The sequence below is a fragment of the Hydractinia symbiolongicarpus genome, chromosome 6, assembly GCF_029227915.1.
Source record: "Hydractinia symbiolongicarpus strain clone_291-10 chromosome 6, HSymV2.1, whole genome shotgun sequence".
Lineage (NCBI taxonomy): Eukaryota > Metazoa > Cnidaria > Hydrozoa > Anthoathecata > Hydractiniidae > Hydractinia > Hydractinia symbiolongicarpus.
Genome location: NC_079880.1, coordinates 25,752,664 through 25,772,741, shown reverse-complemented (window position 1 = coordinate 25,772,741; position 20,078 = coordinate 25,752,664). Strand labels below are relative to the sequence as shown.

Sequence of the window (20,078 nt, the reverse complement as noted above, 5' to 3'; positions counted from 1 at the left end):
AGCTTTTGATAGTATCAACAGAATCAAAACTACGTACAACCATTATGCAGGAAATTTTAAACCTATCCTTAAATCTTTCCATCTGTACTTCTAAGAAAAAAATAAGTAGCAATTTAAAAACAAGGGCGATGCCACTAGGGGGCTGGGGAAGCTTCATCCCCCCCCTATTTTCTGCCAATAAGTGTCTCTATCACTGCATAAAAATTGATGTTATCCAAACAGAGAATCTTCAGGCTATCTCGCTAAATATAGCTGTTTTATGTGTTTTAGGACTCTAAATAATCGTTGGCCAGGGGGCTTACAGCGCCCCCTGGAACCCAGCTGTTTTGGCAACTCGCTTTGCTCGTTGATTGTCACTAAAATTAACACTATGCCTAATACATTAAAATTAACACTATGCCTAATCCCTCCCTATTTTGGAAATTGTGGCACTGCCCCTGAAGAACTTAAAGCAAAGTTAAATTGAGCAGAAAAACTTGTGAAGAACTGATGATTTGTGTATTAATATGAATAATAGTGACCACGCAGCTTCATTCATGGTCTTTGGGAAATACATTGCTTGTGATATATTCTGTATCTCTAGCACAAACTGATAATGTATGGATAAGTACTAATCGAGAAGTGCAGCCACATATCAGAAAGCGAAAAAGAAGCCCTGGGGACGAGATTGGATAAAATGTTTTTGCTGCATTAGAGCAGAAGAACACAAGATGTGAAATTAAAAAGGAATAATCGAACGAGCCGTTACATTTGCTCGTCTGTATCTGATATTATAATCAAAATCATTTGTTGTATGGAGTTGATGTATGGATAAACTTTTTTTGCTGCATAAGAGGACCATGGTAAACATTCTGGGAATTTTGAAGTCACATTTAACATTTATATTTCCTAGTACAAACTAAATGACTGGCAACTTCGTGCATTCCCAATGTTCTCTTCGACTTGTTGTATCCTGTATATAGAACTCGGCTACCGTATATATATTTTAGTTGCATGGTGTAGATTATAAAACGAAGATATATTCTGTTCTTAATGTGTTATTTATAAATATCTGTGTGAGTCTAAGTGATCCTAATACAGAACTTGTCCTTAGCCGAATCTTTGTCGCCCAAAACCAAAATTATACCCGGAATTATATTTTGTTACAACTCATGTAAAGTCACAAACAGAAGCCCTGATCCCGGTTTTACACACGTAGTTAGCAGTTCCTTAATCAAAATCGCAGAAACGAAATTGTTACTGTGGCGTAAAAGAAAAAAACCCCAAAAACGTGGAGACGTGAGCGTCGCACTTTCTGTTCGGAAAGTAGAAATTAAAAATATTTTGAGAAATCAGTTTTTAAGTAACCAATTTTATTGTGTTTGCAACATCTTTTTCCAAACAAGTATGAAAGTATAAAAAGCCTATTCACGAAACTTAGAATAAATCCTCATCGTTGATTTAGAGCGGTTTTGTTCCAAAAAAAAGTTTTAAAAGTTCACGGAAACTATATGGCATCTAATCAAAGTTCCTCGTCAGCAAACACGGTTTATAAAAGCTTTCCCAAATAAAATATAAAATTCGATTTTAATAACAAATGATGCGGACTTTCACCATTTTAAAAAACAATAGACCACTCCCCAAAAATTCGAAATCAAAGTTTCTGTTTTCTAAATGTTACAGAATTTGATTTTAAATGCAGGGACTAAATAGTTGCAGTTCCATTTTTTCTTTTAACTACATCTCTGATTTGATTTGCAGCATGTAGATGGTCTAAGAATAACAAAAACACATTTCCAGTGTACTGAGTCTCCTAAAATATATAAAAATATCCTTTCTTTGGCAATAAGAAAAGTTACAAACTCAAGTCATTACACTCTGTGTTTTAAATAGAATACTGAACCCGTTGCTTGCTGACATTTTATTTAAATCACAAAAAGTATTGACAATTGAAATGAAATTCTCAGGAAGAGAGCAAAAGTACAATCAATTTGATCAAAGAAAAAATGGCTGTTTTTGCAACATATAAATAGATTAACTTCTAAAGACCAATCTCTACTAAACAGTCTAGCTATTAATAATACTTAGGTTGTATTCTGTTCCAAATGATCGCCGAATCACTACTTTGTGCTAACAATGAATGTGTCCTGGGGTCCTCAGGTTGTCGTTTTGCTCGACCCAGACACGCAACACCGTTCTTTCGAGAAACACGTAAATTATAGCAACCTCGTAATTAATCAAGACTAATTTACGTCACATATGAATTTATTAAACAAAAGGTTTTATATGCTTGAATGACCAAGTTTATATTTGGGGACTAAACACCTAAATCTTAATCGTCTTCATTTTATTCTTCGTAGTTTTCCAACTACCTATATATCATTTGTTTAGGCGAGAAGCGAATAGTTCCATTCGAACAAAATTGTACTAGCAGTTCGTGGATGACACCTACAACAGACACAAAAAGAACTGACCTGGCATTCTCTTTGAACGGGCTTATCATCCGAATATCAAACTTACAACAGAAGAAAATCCATCTAAATGGTTAGACATTTGTATCAACAGGACTAATAACCCACTGAAGCAATGATAGCAGCGAATAATGGTAAATAAATAAAATAAGCGGACACCATTGGTGCAAAAAAAGGTGTCCTTCTTATAGAGGTGTTCACTTTATAGAGATTGTATCCAAAAATCACTTCAGAGCAGAATATTGCCGAAATCATGACTTTTTTTATTTATATACGTTTTTCTCTGTTTTATTCCTTTCAAATCAAGGAAATGAGACACATAATTTGATGAACTAGTCGTTAGCCCGTGGAAAATCCACCGCATTGCGTGCTTCTCGCTATTGCGCAGCTAAGCTACCATTTTGCGTGACAGACAGACAGACGGACGGACGGACGGACGGTCAGACGTATACGGGCATTATAATATAGATGTGAACGCGCTCTAATTTTATACGAGAAAAACAAATACCAATTAACAAATACATTGTATTGAAGTTTGCTTTCCTTTTTTATATTTGGAGTTCCTCCACTTTTTTCGTAACTGAAGGCAGCATTCTTGACTTTCCTCGTCAATAATAGGTTTTTTGTGACCGCTTTACACAAAACTTTTTCAAAGGAAAATGCTATTTGCTGCGAAAAAAGTGTCCGACTTATAACTGTCCGTCTTATTAAGATTTTCTTGTGAGAGTGTGACCTGAAATCAGTCCGTTTCAAGGAATAGAGGTGTCCGCTTAACACCATGTCTGCTTTAGAGAGATTCCACTGTAGAAGCATCTCTACTACTAAGTTGGGATCTTAAAGTTTCGTGCGAAGTAATGATAGAAATGGTAAAACAGGCTTCTTTTTCTACCGAAGAAATAACAGTTTTACAGTGCTAACTTTACTAAGAAATACATTTGTCAACAAACCATGGCGGAAAACCTTTTTTCTTAAATATTGCTTTATTCTTTTGAATTTCTAGGTGAAATATAAACCAATCAGAGCAAATTATGAAACAACGATACGCTAAGGTGGAAACGATTGACAAATTATAGTTTTCTGAAATAAAACTATCGCAGTGCTTATAGACGCCACTCAACGTAGGTTTGCGGCATATTAATATAATGACCGTTTGTCCTAGTTACTGTAATATCTAGAAATAATATTGATTTGTCATGTTCTACATTGGTGAATTTAACGTGACGTGTATTGCATTAGATGTTCTTGTAAAGTAAACAGAAAAATATATCATCACATATCAGCAGTAGAAGATCGATTTATATTCTTGTGGATAGTTGTTAACCCACAATTTTTCAAAGTGACATAAAAATACGTTGGCCAATGTAGGGCCTAATGAACTATCCAAAGCAACTTTATCTTCCTGCTGGTAAAAAACATCATTAAACATGGAATGAGATTCATGAGTGGCTAAGGTTAAAAGCTTTCTAAAGTCTTCATATACTTACAGTTTCACTAAAGGGTATGTTGGTAAACAATGATGTGATATCTAAACTAGCCGTAAATATTCCACTGTCCTGGTTATTTATATCGCTAGCAAAGTGAAAAGAGTCTTTTGTATAATTATTAGTACTAATACAAGGTAGTTTGGGTACCACAAATGTGGCAAGTAATTATGCTGGTGTACTAATGCCTACAAAATGGGTCGAAAAGGAAGGCATGAATCGACACATGTCTTATGCACTTACACAATCCGTACACTATGCCTGGTCTGCTACCAACCAGTTTAAACTTGTTCTAATTAGCTAACTGATGTTTTGCAGTGACATTTCTTGACTGAATTGAAGGTTTTACCTAACTGCAAATTTAACTTTTGTTCTCGGCCAAATCAGGAAATCTGCTACTTTAAAAAACAGTAACAAAACAGTATATCTCATTCTCCCCATAAAGGTATTCATGGAGTTTTTTTATTGCAATCTGCAAATGAAATAGTGTGCCAAATTTAACCTCTGTACCATGCATGGAACGCTTAACGACTGGACTAAAGAAAACATTATTCCATCTTAAAGAGAGAATTACACATAAATCAATGGTGATTTGTAAGGGGATGTAGAGAACGATACATTGATGAAACTGTCAGGAATACCGCCGTATAGGGGCAGCAGTATAGCTCGAAACTGCAAGGCATGTTGCTGAACTTGTGGGTTACAAAGCAAGGTGTTCTGCTCCATCCCTTTCGCGCGGAAGCACTTTTCATAAACATGTGTGAATCCATTTTATCAGCGGTCAAAAGAATATTTAGGTAGCACAGAAACTGTATCACTTAAATTTCCATTGAGCGAACCGTTAAACATTGTACGCGCATAGTAAGTATAAAAAAAGATTCGTCAATTTCCAATTTATAGCTCCACTCTTTTAACTTGTTTCTTTTAGACTTAAGTTAATCGATGATTGCTTATTTAAATACACCTTAAAGTTGAATTCTTTTTGAAGAATAATTGACTTTTTCATTATTTCGCCACGCGTTAGAAGAAGAGAAAGCATCCTTTCCAATGACAGTATACAAAAACCAGGAAATTTAGCTTCAACTTTGGGTATTTTTATTTTGCTGTTAAAATTTACCCATCTTAATACATTTATCAGAAATTTTTGCGAGCTAAAATAAGTATACACAAATGTCTTATAACCAGAACTGGTGGTTTTGTTATTAAAAGAATATTCTGTTGTATTTGTCGTATTTTTTACATAAAAAAAATCATCAAAATTTCTTCTTATTTGTTTTTGTTTTAATTTTCTTATAATTATATTTAAAAGACAACTACAATATGAAAGAAAGAAAGGCGTGTCTAATAATTAAATAAATAAAAAAAAAACGATTTTTCATTATTTTCAAGTGAATGAATTTACTGGTTACACATGTCTATATGAGTATATGCGCCCATGTTGTATGTATTGTCATGGTTTATTAATATAATAGGTCTATTTGCAAAGAATAAAACCCAAAGTAAAACCTTTATTTTTCTGCTGTTCTTTCAAATCTCTACAGTGGCGTTTCATAAAAAAGTTCTAAGTACATCTGAAGAACGTCTAAATTTTTGATGAGGTTAAATTTTTCTAGACAAGAATAATTTCTAAAAGAGAAAAGTTATCTTGTTATTAAATACTTTTTTCTCTATCTTTGTTTTTATTTGTAGTAACACCTTTACATCTCTCCCTACCGCCTTACCGCCCCACCGCCCTTTTCTGTTTTTATTTTCACTGCGGTGGACACTTTCTAAAGACACTAATAATTTTCTCTACATTCTTTTTAAAGAAGTGCACTTTTTTAACATTAGGCTGCGAAGGCATTGTTTAAGCAAACAAGTGCATGTGTTTACAATCTTTCGACGAACACTCTTGCCTAAACGCAAACAAATAAACATAAAAAGAATCTCATCAACCCTGGCAAATTGATAGAAAGTGGCCATATAATTGAAGGTAAGTTCATTTATGTGATATTTTGTAATTTAATACAGGGGTACTGTAATGAAACGAAACAGAACGGGAACAACCATGTAGGCTGTCAGACAACGAGAATGATGGGTTTGCCAAAACGGCCTTCATCAAGAGGTACTTCTTCTTTTCATTTTCTGTCAAACACAGAATCTGAAATGGACGCTCACAACGTGCATCTATTTAAAGATCAAGATTATCCTTTAAAAATCATCAACATTAAAATCATTTTTAAGATGAAAATATCAATGACCACTATGATAATGAGGATACTTACATAGGATGCCAAAAAGTTGCCAATAAATTATTTGTTTTAAAAGCCTGAAGAACTTTTAGTCACACACAGAAGTGTCACGCGTTCAATTTTGACCAAAATACGAAGTTAAATAAATATCATGCATGCCGATATTTATGCAAACAACGGGTAGAAACAGTACCTCCTCCTGACAACGACCGTTTTGGCGCACTGATCATTTCTGTTGTTGTGGCGGTCCTACACCGTTTGTGTTTCTTCCGTCTATCACATTCCATTATTGTCCATGAGAATTACCCCCTTCTCTTGATACACCCATGCCATTTAAACATACAATTAATACTCTCTAGCTTGATTTCCAGATTAAAGATTATTTTGTTTTTAAAATGGTTGTCTTCTACAAATATACGTTCCATGTGGTCACGGTAAAACAAGAGAGACGGAAACATGGCTGATTTAGAACATTAGATGCCAAGAGAATTAGTTTTCGCTAGAAATTATTTTCTGAGAGTTTTGTCAATTTTGCCGCAGTTATTTTTATTACCAAAATTCGCAAAAGATTCTTGCAAAATATGGATATTTTTTTTTTGAAAAATGATTTACACCAATTTCTTATTCTGATTTTCCTAGCACTATGTTATGGATGCGTAAATTCCAATTTGAGCAGTCTTTATTTTATGTCTTGTTCAGAAAAAAACAATGGATACCTATCCAATGTGTACCTATGGCCTTGCCATGATTACAACCTTTTTACAATAATCTTCTATGGCCGGAAGTTTGGAATGCAAAAAAAGGTTGGCAAAAATCCAGAATTTGCTTTTTGATTTTAAATTTTAAAGAAAAAAAATTTAACGAAACGAAAGAATCCTTAAAGTTGTTATTCATCAATAAACAAGATTAAGCAGCTGGAGTTACTTTCAACAAAAATAAAAAATTGAGTCATTTTCGCAACACTCAAGTATCACAATGAATGCCCAATGTTTTCACAGCTCCTATTAAAAAGACGTATACCCTTCTACACCCAACTGAACTATTCTATCTAACTGAACCAAGTTGGGCCTGGTTGCTTTTTGTAACTCTAAAATACGTATTGTAAAAAAATCACGCTCAGTCAAGCTTATCCTATTACAAAATTGGATTCTATTAATTCTACCAATGTCTACAACCAAACGTTTTGCAAAATTGAGCGAAAGGCTTATATTAGCTTTAAATACGGTGGCAGTACACCTGCGTTTTATTGTTACTGATCAAATCTGAGCTTAATGATCAAATCTGGACAGTACAAGCAAAATGGAGGAGGGAGAATTTGTATTTCCTACTTGGTGAAGGGATGCCATTGGAACCAGTCCAGATCTGAGCAAACCTGACTAGTTTTATCTTCGCGAGAACACGTCTGAAAAAAATTGTGCCTTATACACAGTACAGTTTCATAACTAATTATTTACTTGTAATCATATTCTTTTCATAGCTTATACTTTTTACCCCATTTGTTAAGTTAGAAAAGAAAAAGGTATTGAAGGAATAAATTAATAAGAAATGTTAACCTTTTTCTATTTTTTTATTATTTTTTATTTTCTTTATTTTTTAACATATAGACCATAATATAACCTGTAACATAATTATAAAGATAAAAAAATATAGAAATGAACACAAAAATAAAATTGATTAACGAAAATTAATTGATTGTAAAGACTAAATTTTTTATTAAAAAAGAAAATAAGCGTGTCGAAAGTAAAAATTCAGTCCTGGAACTGTTGGTCACGAAGTTACGAAGTCAAGAAACGAGTTACGTTACAAACAATATGAATGTTCAGCGCCTTGTTAGTTATCTCCTTGCTGCATTGTCCTTCATTTGCTTAATCAAAGGAAATCTTAGAACAATTTCTGAAAAAAGAGATATTAATTTGGCAATATATTTGTCATTATGTTTGGGAAAGGGATTAAAAATCGACTCCTTGATGCTTTTAGAGGGAATCGATTACAAAGTAAATATTATCAACAAGGAAATGAATGCTTTCTATCACGGAAGAAACGACACAATGATTTCCATGGGTTATGTCATATATGATGTTTGCTATGGATCTAAGGGTACACTTAAATCAGCGTTGGACTCTGTATTGCAACACGTTAACTTGCCTTCTAAAGGTAATGGAACTTGTTGCATATCCTATCCATCCCGTAAAGATGAGGTCATCATAGTAGCTAACGCAAGTGAAGCTGTTTCTTCACTAATGGTTAATCTTCTACAAGCATCAAAGAAGCCTTACATATCATTGTATCAGTACAAATCGTATGATCAACTATACAAAAACTATTACAAATTAAATTCGCAAGATTATGAAGTTCTAAATACATTTCTCGAGTTGATAAAATTTATGAAGTGGAAACATGTTGGGCTTATTTTTTCTAACAATCCATATGGAGAAGCTGGTTATTATAGAGCAATTGATGTGTTTAATGATGCTGAAATATGCTTCAGTTTTTCCTTTTTTTTCTCGAATGGCGCTTCTTTGAGTGACGTGGACATGATCAAAAGGCTCAAAGGCAATGCTTACATTGACGTGGTACTATTATGGTTAACTGCTGAAGATAGTATCAGTTTCCTGCAATTGGCCGACAGGTATTTCATATATAACAGGACTTGGTTAGCAAGTCCTGCAATTTCAAATCTACCTTCATCTTTTTTTCAAACCTTTGAACCATTAGTAGTACAGGGAATGATACACGTGAAAAAAAGTCGCAATAAAAAAATAAATAGCTTTTTTAACTATTTTTGGAAGCTAGAAGAAACAAATGTGATCAACAAATGGAGAAAATATGCAAACGCTAATGTGTTGGAAAGTGGTAATGGAACATATCTTAAGTCACTGCAGAAACAGATAGATCAGGGGACATATGTCACGCTTTACAATACACTTGCTGCTTTCGACATTTTTACGTTTGATTTGAAGATTATTATTGGTACTAATGTCAAAGAAAAAACCGGATACATTATTGAAGAAGTTCAGAGAAAGCCCATCCGCTTTGGTTTCATAAATAATGCGGACACTGCGTCAATAGAAATTTTGCAAATTAATTACACCACCAGAGAAGTTAGTTTCACCTACGTAGCATTAGTACTAACATTATGGGGTAGACTGAAATTTTCTGAATTTAAAAAAAGTGTTTGGGCGGGGTATAGCGAGAGAGCACCTAATTCAAAGTGCCATGGACAATGTTTGGCTGGACACGAACCAATTTATTTGAACAAAAGATGTTGTTGGATTTGTGTAAAGTGTGCAGACACCACAATCAAATCGAAGAATGGCAGTGAGACGTGCCAAGATTGCCCACACAACACAGAGTCAAACAGAAAAAGAACCCTTTGCCTTACCTATAAAAATAAATACATCATTTATAATACTACAATAGCTTATGGTGTTTACAGTTTGGTGTGTTTAGGCGCAGCATTGAGCTTTGTTTTTCTTATTTTTTTTGTTAAGAATAGAACCACGCCATTAGTCCGTTCATCAAATACTTTTTTATCCATCACACAACTTACAATTCATTTTCTTTTATTTTTGACACCTGTTTCTTCAATTGGATACATCAACAATACGTCTTGCATTATAACAATGGTTTTACATGGACAGTTAATTTGCCTAATACTAGCCATTGTTTTTGCCAAGACAGTGTTTCTTGTTCGCGTGTTTCAGAGCAAAAGAGTGCTAATACGTTCTGTAGTAACAAAAAATGTTCAGTATCTTTGGATACTGTCGATTCAAGCTGTTTATGGATGCCTTGTTATACTAGCACTTTACCATTCACCTCATGGTATTGTAAACATGAAAAATCGAGAACAGCTACTAAACGAAGTAACTTGTGCAAATCACAATCTACTGATTTGTCAATTTGCATATATTCTATTCCTGACCGCTTCGTGCATGGTTCAAGCATTTCGTGCTCGAAATTTGCCCTCCTATTATAATGAAGGAACAAAAATACTGTATGCATCATCTAGTGTGATTCTTGTGTTGATAATGGCAGCACTGCTTCATACAAGCATAACAGATATAAACAAGAAAGTTATTCAATATCAGGTTCTCTCGTGGTTAATAAACTTTTGTATTTTGTTTTTCCTGTTTTCATTTAAAGTCTGGGTTCTTATGTTCCAACCGCAACGGAATAATATTCGGGTCTTTCGAAGAATTTTGTATAATAACTCAAAAGAAAGAGTGGATATGAAAATGAGAAAAAGAGAAGGCTCAAGAAGCTGATAATTTCTTTGAAAGAAGTACATTAGTTTATATCCGGTTATTGTTAGCAAGATAATAAATATATTTATTAAAAACCAAAAATCTTTCTGGCTTTGTTTTGACGTTGTCGTGGCGTAGAGGCTAGATGCATTGGGATTTTTAACCATCCAGAAATTGCTGATTATCAGCTTTTGACCGCACAGTGGGTGCAAGTTTAAATGTAAAGAATCTTGATTCAGGTTCTACTTGATTAAAAATGGTTTTTACTGTAAATTTATTGTTTTGGTTCGTCAAAAGATAAAATTTGTTTTTCGTTGTTTGAAGTTAAAAGGAAAAAGAAAATATTAATTTGGTAAAAACAAAATGATTTTCTCTATTTTTGCTTGTTTGTTTCATGTTAAATTCTACTACATTGGAACTTCTCCAAGGCGGACATCCTCTATACGCCGAACAGTTTATTTTGTCAGGACCGAACTTCAAAGAAGATTCTTCTCCAGACTTAGAGGGTATAAATTTACTTAAACTTAAACTTTTCAATTTAATTTGCTCCATTATAATATATATAAATAGATTTTCAATTAGAACATATGCATTACTATCTTCTTAAGTTAAACATATTATTTTTGTTCTTTTTTGACTTTATATCGACGCGCCTATTAAAAATTATTAATAAGAGCGCCGTTCAAGTTTTTTATAACAAGATGAACAGAAGATTTCACTAATATCCCGTTCACACCGGAATGAAACCGGTTTTCATCGAATTTAAAATAACAATGTTTTATATATTAAATGTTTATACGGAAATAAAATCCGGGAATGTTGTGTTACTCCATAGCCGTAAACTAAATGAATCAGGAGAAAGTAAAAAATGTTCTACGCAGTGTTGCGTGCGATAAGATAGAATAGAAGATATATCCACCTGCGCTTTCGCACATGGGCCGGGTATAGATACGTCAAATTCGATGTGTACGCGCCATCTTAAAAGACATTTTTAGTCACCGCAATCCTCGTTTGAGGGAGAAATTCTTGGACATTATTTTAAATGAGGCTGAATTTATTGTCAACTACTTGCCATTAAGTCGGAATCAGTGTTGCCTTCCTCCCCGTTATCTTCAAAGTTGCGTCTTTATATTGTCGGAAACAATGAAAAAGAACGCAGTGCGTCCTAGATACATTTTAACAATAAGGAAAAAAAGTAAGTATTTTAATGCATTGTAAAGCAAGCGAAAATGGAACATCAGCTTAAGTAATTTTCGTATTGAAGATATCGTATTATTAAAAGATAAGAAAACTGAAAAAGTAAGATTACGTTTGGCGAGAGTGGTTTGGTTAAAGAAAGATTGTGACAGATATGTCCAAAGTTGCACTGTATGTTTAGGAAATCTCACATACGCAAAAGTGGACAGACCAACAACGAAATTTGTGTTACTGTTAAAAAAAGTCAAAGTGCCGACAAAGAGCCAAACCAAAATAACTGAACTTGAAGGAAAGCAGGTTAAATAGCCCTTACGGGATTTTGACTACAGTAGACTCCCGGTTATTTGAACCTGCACTTATTCAAATAATTCGGTTATTCGAAGTGAGATGGCGTTCCCCTTGGATCTGCTTACCCAACTCAGGCAAAAACACTCTCGGTTATTCGAACTTCAGTTATTCGAATAATTCGGTTATTCGAAGTGATTTTTATTCCCCTTGGGGCCAATTATAGGCTAAGTCACCCTCAGTTATTCGAATTTTTCTTATTGGAAGATCGTCGAGTGAGAACATTGATTTTCTGCGATTAAAACACTTTTTTTCTTCAAAAAATCAGGTTTCAATATTCATGGCTATTTACACTCTTCAAGCAATTTCTTCAAAAGTTCAATATTGTCCTTCGGTCCAGAGAATTGAAGCAAACAGGGGATCCTCAATCCCTTATCATCTCCAAAGTTAGTTCTTTTCCCTGTCACTTTTACTTTGCAAGTACACAACATTTCTGACTTCAGAAAGTAAAATATCGTTTTGGCAAATTTTCCTGTTTTTCCTTTAGGCAAATGACCAACAATATCTCCTTTTTTGCAGACCGCCACTGCATATTTGTCTATGTCGTTTGTTGGTTCCATTTTAGCTTCTAGGACTTCACCAATAACAGCGTTCCATTTCTTTTGATACTCATGATATCCCATAACGGTTGAGTTACTCTCATAATACTTGATAAGAATGATTTCTATCGGCTGTGTTTCGTTGATTATCATTGAAACAAGATCCATTGTAATTTTCACTTCTTCGTCCTAATTGTGGTGTTACTGCTTTGTTGTTGTGTTGTTTCGTTTCGTTTTATAACATTCAAACGTTTTAAAAGGATCATTCAAAATTCGAACATTTCCTTTGATTTTCAAACGTTTCATCTAATTTTCGAACGTTTCGAAAGCTCGATTAAAAAACAAGTGGGTGGATGTAAACAAACTTTTTAAAGGCTCTTCAAATGCACATTAAAGATGGCAACCGCTCAGACAACGTCAAGGAAGAAAACTGTTCTGACGATCAAAGAAAAATATCTTGCTTTGAAAGGGCTTGAAAAAGAAGGAACAACTAAAACGTCTATTGCTAAAAAGTATGGTGTCCCACCTAACACACTTTCATACTGGGTTAAGAATAAAGGTGACATTTTTACCAAGTATGAATCAGGCCAGTATGGAGTTAAAAGACAAAAGCTTTCTTCCGGAAAATACGATAACATTGATAAAGCAGTTTACAAGTGGTTCGTTAATGCTCGTGAAAGAACTGTGCCGATTAGTGGTCAAATCATTCGAGAAAAAGCATTGGATTTTGCAAAGCAATTCAACGAACCTGATTTTAAAGCTTCAGAAGGCTGGCTAGACAGATGGAAGTACAGACAAAACATCATTTACAGAATTATTTCTGGAGAGGAAAAGTCTTGTACACCAGGGATGACAACAAGCTGGGAAGAAACACACCTGCCAACCATTTTGTCACGCTATGATTTACAAGACATTTTCAATGCTGATGAATTCGGCTTGTTCTACCAGATGCTTCCAACAAATACCTATCATGACAAAGGTGAAAGATGTGCTGGTGGAAAGTTCAGCAAAGTTCGTTTAACAGGACTTGCAGCAGGAAATGCCCTAGGTGAAAAGTTGCCCATGTTCGTTATCGGAAAATCGGTTACACCGCGCTGTTTCAAAGGAGTCAAAAGTCTTCCCTGTCAGTACAAAGCTCAAAAGAAGGCCTGGATGGATTCTGAAATCTTTACCGATTATGTGAAAAAACTCGATGTTAAATTTGAAACTGCGGGTCGAAAGATTGTCTTGATAATTGACAATTGCCCAGCTCATCCAGAAGTCACTGGTCTTAAAGCAGTAGAATTAGTTTTTCTACCACCAAATACAACGTCTAAGACCCAGCCCATGGATCAAGGTGTAATCCGAGCATTGAAGGCATATTACCGGTCAAATCTTGTGAAACGTCAAATAAAGTTCATTGACGGCGGTAAAGAGGTCCCTAAAATTAACATTCTTAAAGGGATGCAAATCTTGGTCAAATCATGGGACGCTGTTTCAAAAGACACCGTTAAAAACTGCTTTAAGAAGGCAGGCATCTCAAAAGAAGCACAGATCACGAGTCTCAATGATGCTGATGACCCATTTAAATCTCTTTCTGACAGCATAAGCGAGTTGAAAAAAAGAGAAGTTGACGGCGACATCTTTAACGCAGATGATTTTGTGGATATTGATTTTGAGGTATGCACGAGTAAATCAATTGAATTGACTGATGAGGAAATCGTGGAAAACGTACTTAATTAGGACAAAGATCAAAACGCGCCGAATCTCGAAGATGACGATGATGATGAAATTGAGGCACATGACATCCCCCCGAAGAAGCCAAAGCAGTCATAGTTGGAAGAGGCCTTAGAATTGTTGGAAAGATGGTCTTTGTTTGACGAGAATGGTCTTGAAATCAGAAAGCAGTTAAACATGATAACACGTACATGTCAAAAACACTGCATCGATAGTAAAAAACAATGTAGCATTAAAGATTTTTTTAAGAGTTGAACTCCTTGTATTTACTAGATACATTTTCTTTATAACTTTCATATTTTAAAACCTGTTAACAATTTGTTCAAATTTATTCTTTCTTCAAAAAGTAAAAATTCTTTGTGTTTACACGCTCAACTGAACCACAATGCCTCAATTACTTAAGAAAAGTCCATCCCATTAAGGTTAAGTTGAAAATCTTGCGGGAAAACGAATTTTTCAGTTATTCGAACTCCCGGTTATTCGAAGTAAATTCTTATCCCCCTTGAGGCTTCGAATAACCGGGAGTCTACTGTACGTAAGCGTGTCGGCCCTTGTGGCGTCATTATAGTTAGTGCGTATTAACGATGTTTGCATTGCATTTATTTTAATTACGCGTAAATGTTACTGTATAGAAGACTTGTTTTGTACAAACTGAGCATGCACAGCAAGGACTACCTAGTTGTAAACAAGTTCGTACGCTTTTTTCAAGGTATATACACTGTACATTTTCTTTAACAACTTCTGCGTATGTAAAAGTATTCTCTTCACCTTCGCTTAGTAACAGACAGTGTTTCTCCATAATAATCGCCGTATTTCCTCTATGTGTTTATAGTTGTCGCACTGCAGCCTTATTTCGGATCCCCCGCAGACTAATTTGATCACTTCGTGCTAACAGGTAAACAAGGATGCATACGCAATTCAACCTTGCCAATTAAGTGTAAAAATTAAGTTGTGCTTAGAATGCGGCTTTATAGTTGTACCCGGTGTTCTAGTATTTTTTGTTCTTGTCACCATTTGAAATTATAATCTACAAATTCTTTTTAACGAAAAATCTACAACGTCGAAATCAACGTCGCAAATAATGTAGTTTTTTGTTGTCAATTTACTAGCGCGAAGATTCTTGATCATTGTATTTGAAAAATCTACAATTCATATCGGAATCTTGAATAATGAAGAATCCAGACCATTTAATTATCAAAAATTGTACTTTCAGAAATACAAGTGATATTGTTTGTACTTTTACCGGCACAAAAGTAGCACATACCTTATATATTTCTCCTATTTAATTTCCTTGATGAAGAGGGTGAAAGATCTAATTGGTGGGAATGGACAACCATGACGTCTTTCTGTTCACCTCAATACGAAGAAAGTGCCATAAATTTTTAATCTCCCTAACTGCAACTAGCTACGCAAATTCTCATATGAAGGTGATACATGCTAAGAAATTAAATAACATACGTAAAATATTATTTTCTGTATCCTTTAATAAAAACTCGCATTAACCGAGAAAAGAAGGTTTTTACGGCGATGGTGATTGTTGTACTAACGCTCTTTCTGAAGTCGTACGAAGTAAAGATTTTTGTGGACATACCAATGATTTTTGTAGTCGTATTTTTATCTATTCGCATATTTATAGCCGCAGATGTAAACGAAAATAATTTTTCACCTGCGTTTCTTCATAAAGCGCAAGTGGGAAGAAGATGTTTTTAAAGCAAATGTAGGAATAGTTTATTTCGAAGGTGTATTTCAACTTATAATTATTAGAGCCTCTTGTTTTCAATAAAAAAACCCTTATCGTTAACAATATGGTCCACGTTTTGAGTGAAAAAGTGTACAAATTTTTTTACAATCATCCTCGATTTATTAAATAAAAATCGTAATCCATTAAAGAGATTGAAAACGTCCAGAAGCTGTAATGGGTCTTAAATGATGTTTAGAAGAAAGATAAACGTGGCTAAGCTCCCCTAAAACTTATGATCCCCATGATAAATTTGTCTTATAATTTATTCCGGATGAAATGTTAGCTTTGGTAGCAAATTCTATAGTATATACAAACACTGTTTTTTAAAAACATGAGACAAATCTGACTATGTCATCCAGTTACTAAAGAAATAGAAACAGGAGATTGTGCGTTCCTAACCGGCTTCGCAAACGTAGGTTCTAACCGTACTTAAAATAGACCTTCGACGTTTTTTATCATTCATTTTCGACGAACGTTTATGGTAGGCCATATATTTTTTCTGCTATGCGGTCACTTGAATAAGACGGTTGAAATGGAACCAGTAAAACTTTTTCCCAGATAACGTGCGTCTGAGTTATAGATTTAGTGCAGTTAAATATTTTTTTCTTACAATAACACTTCAATGAAAACCACAGGAAAAGTAATTTTCATTTTGCTTCATAGTTTTTCATGTATACCAATGTAGCTACTAAACCCTTGTCCTTCATCTAGTTACGAGGTTGTCATAAAAAAACTCACACTATTTTCTAAACATGCCACGGCGTGTCCCAACACAGTATTTACATTTTTCGCTTTTACGTTTTATATTCTTCTATTCTCTATATTCTGTATCCATGCAAAATGGTATCACAGTAGCAATAGCGCATGAAACGCAATATGGAACGAACGGGCGAACCCGTGATTGATCCACGGGCTACCGGCTAGTCTTTACAATAATAGCCGTTGCCTGTCTGTCGGTAATAACCGAATTACAAATGGGATACATTTTTATCGACGTTGTGCGACGTGCGAAATTCTGTAGATTTAGCACGGGCCTACCACAAATCGTTATTAAAATGCTTCCCACGTGTCTGTAAAGCCACGATGGTGTACCTACGACTAGCGACGAGCGACACAAATGAAAAAAAAGAAGGTTTGAAAGCTAATTGTCGTGTGATTGCTCTTTTCTGCATCGTCACTGTGCAACACTTATCACGTGTGTGTGTTTTTTTAGCTTATTGATGCAGTCATTTACGATTAACTGAGTTCTGAATATGAATAAAGACTTATAAAGAAAGTTCCTAATCCAGCTATGCAGAACTTGTTATTTAACAAGCCTCGTGACAAAAGTGCCTTCTTCGCCTACACGTCTAAGCGTGGCGTGTCAGCGAGAAACCGAAGAAATCAAAGGATATAGGATGTTGGTCTAAGACAATTCATTTTTTCCATTCCGATGCATCAGTAGATAACCATGGTAAAGAAGGAAAGTTTTAAAGAGAACTCTAAGGACAAAATTAGTCACGAGTTAAAATCACAGCTGGCTGTTTCGGTTGCACCTAGTAACTTCGCTACTTAACACTTCTTTCTTGAGTAAATAAAAACTGTGTCGTCGTAATTGTATCGAACTGTCTCAAAAAGGACGCAAAAATTGATAACAAAAATAAAAATAAATAAATAGACAAAAAGAAGGGAAAGAGGGGATTAAAAACTGGTGTGTTTTTTGTATTATGGCAAAAGAAATCAAATCAGCAATCTCGTGTTTTTAGTACTTACACATTGCCGCCGATGAGAGCATTTTAAGATTTAAAATTTAGTTCCGAGATATTTCAAAGAATTTCACAAAACAACAACATGATTTTAAAAAATAAAGCGCGGTAATAAATTCTTCACATGACGAACATCCAGTGTTCGATAAATTATTTAAATTGAATTGAATTTTTCTAAACTTTGTTAAAAGTACCTAAAAACATCCAATTGGATATATGCTGACGAAACACAAAAGTTTCCTGTTTCTAATCCTTCTATATTTCACATTTTCATAGTTCAAATTCTCATGGTGACACCAATTATAAAATAATTATTGATAGTAAAAAAAGAAGTGGGCTGACTTCCTCATTTTGTTAATCAAAAATAAAATTTCTGATTGCATTTTTTCTAGCCATTTTCATCTTCCTTTGATGCTTTAGCTATTTTTATCTTCCGTGTTTATGAAATATTTATGAAAAACTATTTATGTTCTTTTATATTTACTTTCTTGGACATTAAACCTAATTTTACAAAGAAAATAAAAAATATTAGTTTTTGACGCAGTTTTTAGCCACGAGTTTCTTAACAAGCAAGTCTAATTCAAACAATATATTTTTGTTGCGAAAATTTTATTTGGAGTTAAAAAATAAGGAAGAGAACTAAAGGAGCATCGAGTAATGAAATGACATTAGTGAATTTCTGAAACTGAATTTCTGAAAGGAGCTTTTTTACATGTTTTTCCTTCAAACAATTATGTGTGCAGAGCAAACAGCTGATAATTTTTTTAAAAAGAAACAGCAAAAGACATGTTCTAAATATAAAATCGAATATAAAAATACCATACACCAAACTGTGATGACGCACATTTCCTGTTGATATTGAAAGGTAATTTTGTTTCTCATTTTAATTAAAAAAAGAAGTTAAAAAAATAATACGGTGTAACCCTCCAGCAAATTACTGTCTTTAGTGACACATAACGTAATTATGGTAAATTTCGATGATTACGTCACATGTCGCTTATGGTGAATAGTCAAACTTTGTGATTTCCTGTTTTTAGAAGTATGATATTTTTCCGTTTCTCTCAATTGAAATTCTGCCTACGTGAGGAGAGGATCTAATCGCATTACAAGTAAAAATAAAATGTACGCTGCAGAAACAAAAGTTATTATGTAAAATAAATGGCTCTTGAATATGTTGCTACCGAAATGAGCATAAAAGCCGAAACCAACTCGAAAGTACAAATCAGTCGCTAGATGAGCCTGACTTATTAGCTTTTTTTCAAAAGAGAGATGTTTCTATCAACGCAAATTATATTTTTGTCATTTTTATTGATCATCGTTGAAGTTAGTTCAAAGGATTGCAAATATCGAAGATGGTCAGGATGTTCTAGCGAAGAACAAGTTAAAGTTGCAACACCTTTCGACACGGGTAAGAAAATTGATAATCTGGAGTATTCTTTAATATAGTTATTGCACCTATACTAACTAATATAGTTAGTATAGGTGCGTTGACTTCTACTTTCGTTTAGTTAGGTGAATCATCAATTTATTTTAATTCTTTAGATGCCAATAAAGCAAAACTCTACCATGGTATCATAGAGTTGCTGAGAAAACGAAATGAAAAGAAGCACAACCTAGAGGACAAGCAAGACCAAATAAACAGTGATGGTAACGTAAACTGGTTGAAAGAGTTCAGATATATAGGCGATACAGAGAAACGAGTAGCAGATCAACAGCAATTACAGCAACTGCAGAAACAAATACTAAAGCAACAACAGGAGCAATTACTGCGCCAACAAGGAAAAAGGAAACAACAACAGAAGCTGCAGGAAGAAGAACAAAAACAAAAATACCTAGTGGACCTACAGCAAATGATGTTGCAACTTCTGCAAAAACAAAAGCAATTAAAGAAAGACAGAGAGAAAAAATTACTTGAACTACAGTTCCTTCTTTTACAACAACGTCAAATAGAGAAACTGCAACTACAATATCAACAAAACAATTAGATTAACTTAATTGAAACACGACATGCATTGCACTTTGTTCTCAAGTTTTATAGAAATCGAAAATTTTAAATAATTAACTTATTTGCTTATAATTTATGTCAACCATTCTCTGAAGTTCTTAAAATCAATTAAATATATTTCCAATTAAATTTATTTGCCGAGTACATTTAGTAGCATTGTTGCAAGAATTTGTCTGTTGTATATCAATCTCTTTATGAATGCCAAATTGCCTTAGTCAAAAATGCTTTTTCCTGTTTTAACTGAAAGAAGCCGTAGGTATATATTCAGTCAAAGGCATGTCTCTCATATCTTGTTATTTACCTCTATTTCAAATGTTAATAAAAAATTAAAAATGTCAATGCCATTATATTAAGACACAATATTGCTGCTGTTTAGGGTAATTA

General features: G+C 34.1%; 3 protein-coding genes across 3 annotated transcripts; all 3 read left to right on the top strand.

Annotated features, from left to right (window-relative positions):
* Positions 1–7,810: 7,810 nt before the first annotated feature.
* LOC130647843 (extracellular calcium-sensing receptor-like) lies at positions 7,811–11,924 on the top strand. Its single transcript, XM_057453830.1, has one exon. The coding sequence runs from the start codon at positions 7,974–7,976 to the stop codon at positions 10,425–10,427; it is 2,454 nt and encodes an 817-aa protein (XP_057309813.1). The 5' UTR covers positions 7,811–7,973; the 3' UTR covers positions 10,428–11,924.
* A 959-nt stretch (positions 11,925–12,883) lies between these two features.
* LOC130648247 (tigger transposable element-derived protein 4-like) lies at positions 12,884–14,302 on the top strand. Its single transcript, XM_057454286.1, has 2 exons — positions 12,884–14,146; positions 14,210–14,302. Exons 1-2 carry the CDS (start codon positions 12,884–12,886, stop codon positions 14,300–14,302), a joined length of 1,356 nt encoding a protein of 451 aa, XP_057310269.1.
* A 4,545-nt stretch (positions 14,303–18,847) lies between these two features.
* On the top strand, positions 18,848–19,674 carry LOC130648245 (UPF0746 protein DDB_G0281095-like). Its single transcript, XM_057454285.1, has 3 exons — positions 18,848–18,904; positions 19,014–19,097; positions 19,198–19,674. Exons 1-3 carry the CDS (start codon positions 18,848–18,850, stop codon positions 19,672–19,674), a joined length of 618 nt encoding a protein of 205 aa, XP_057310268.1.
* Positions 19,675–20,078: the final 404 nt, after the last annotated feature.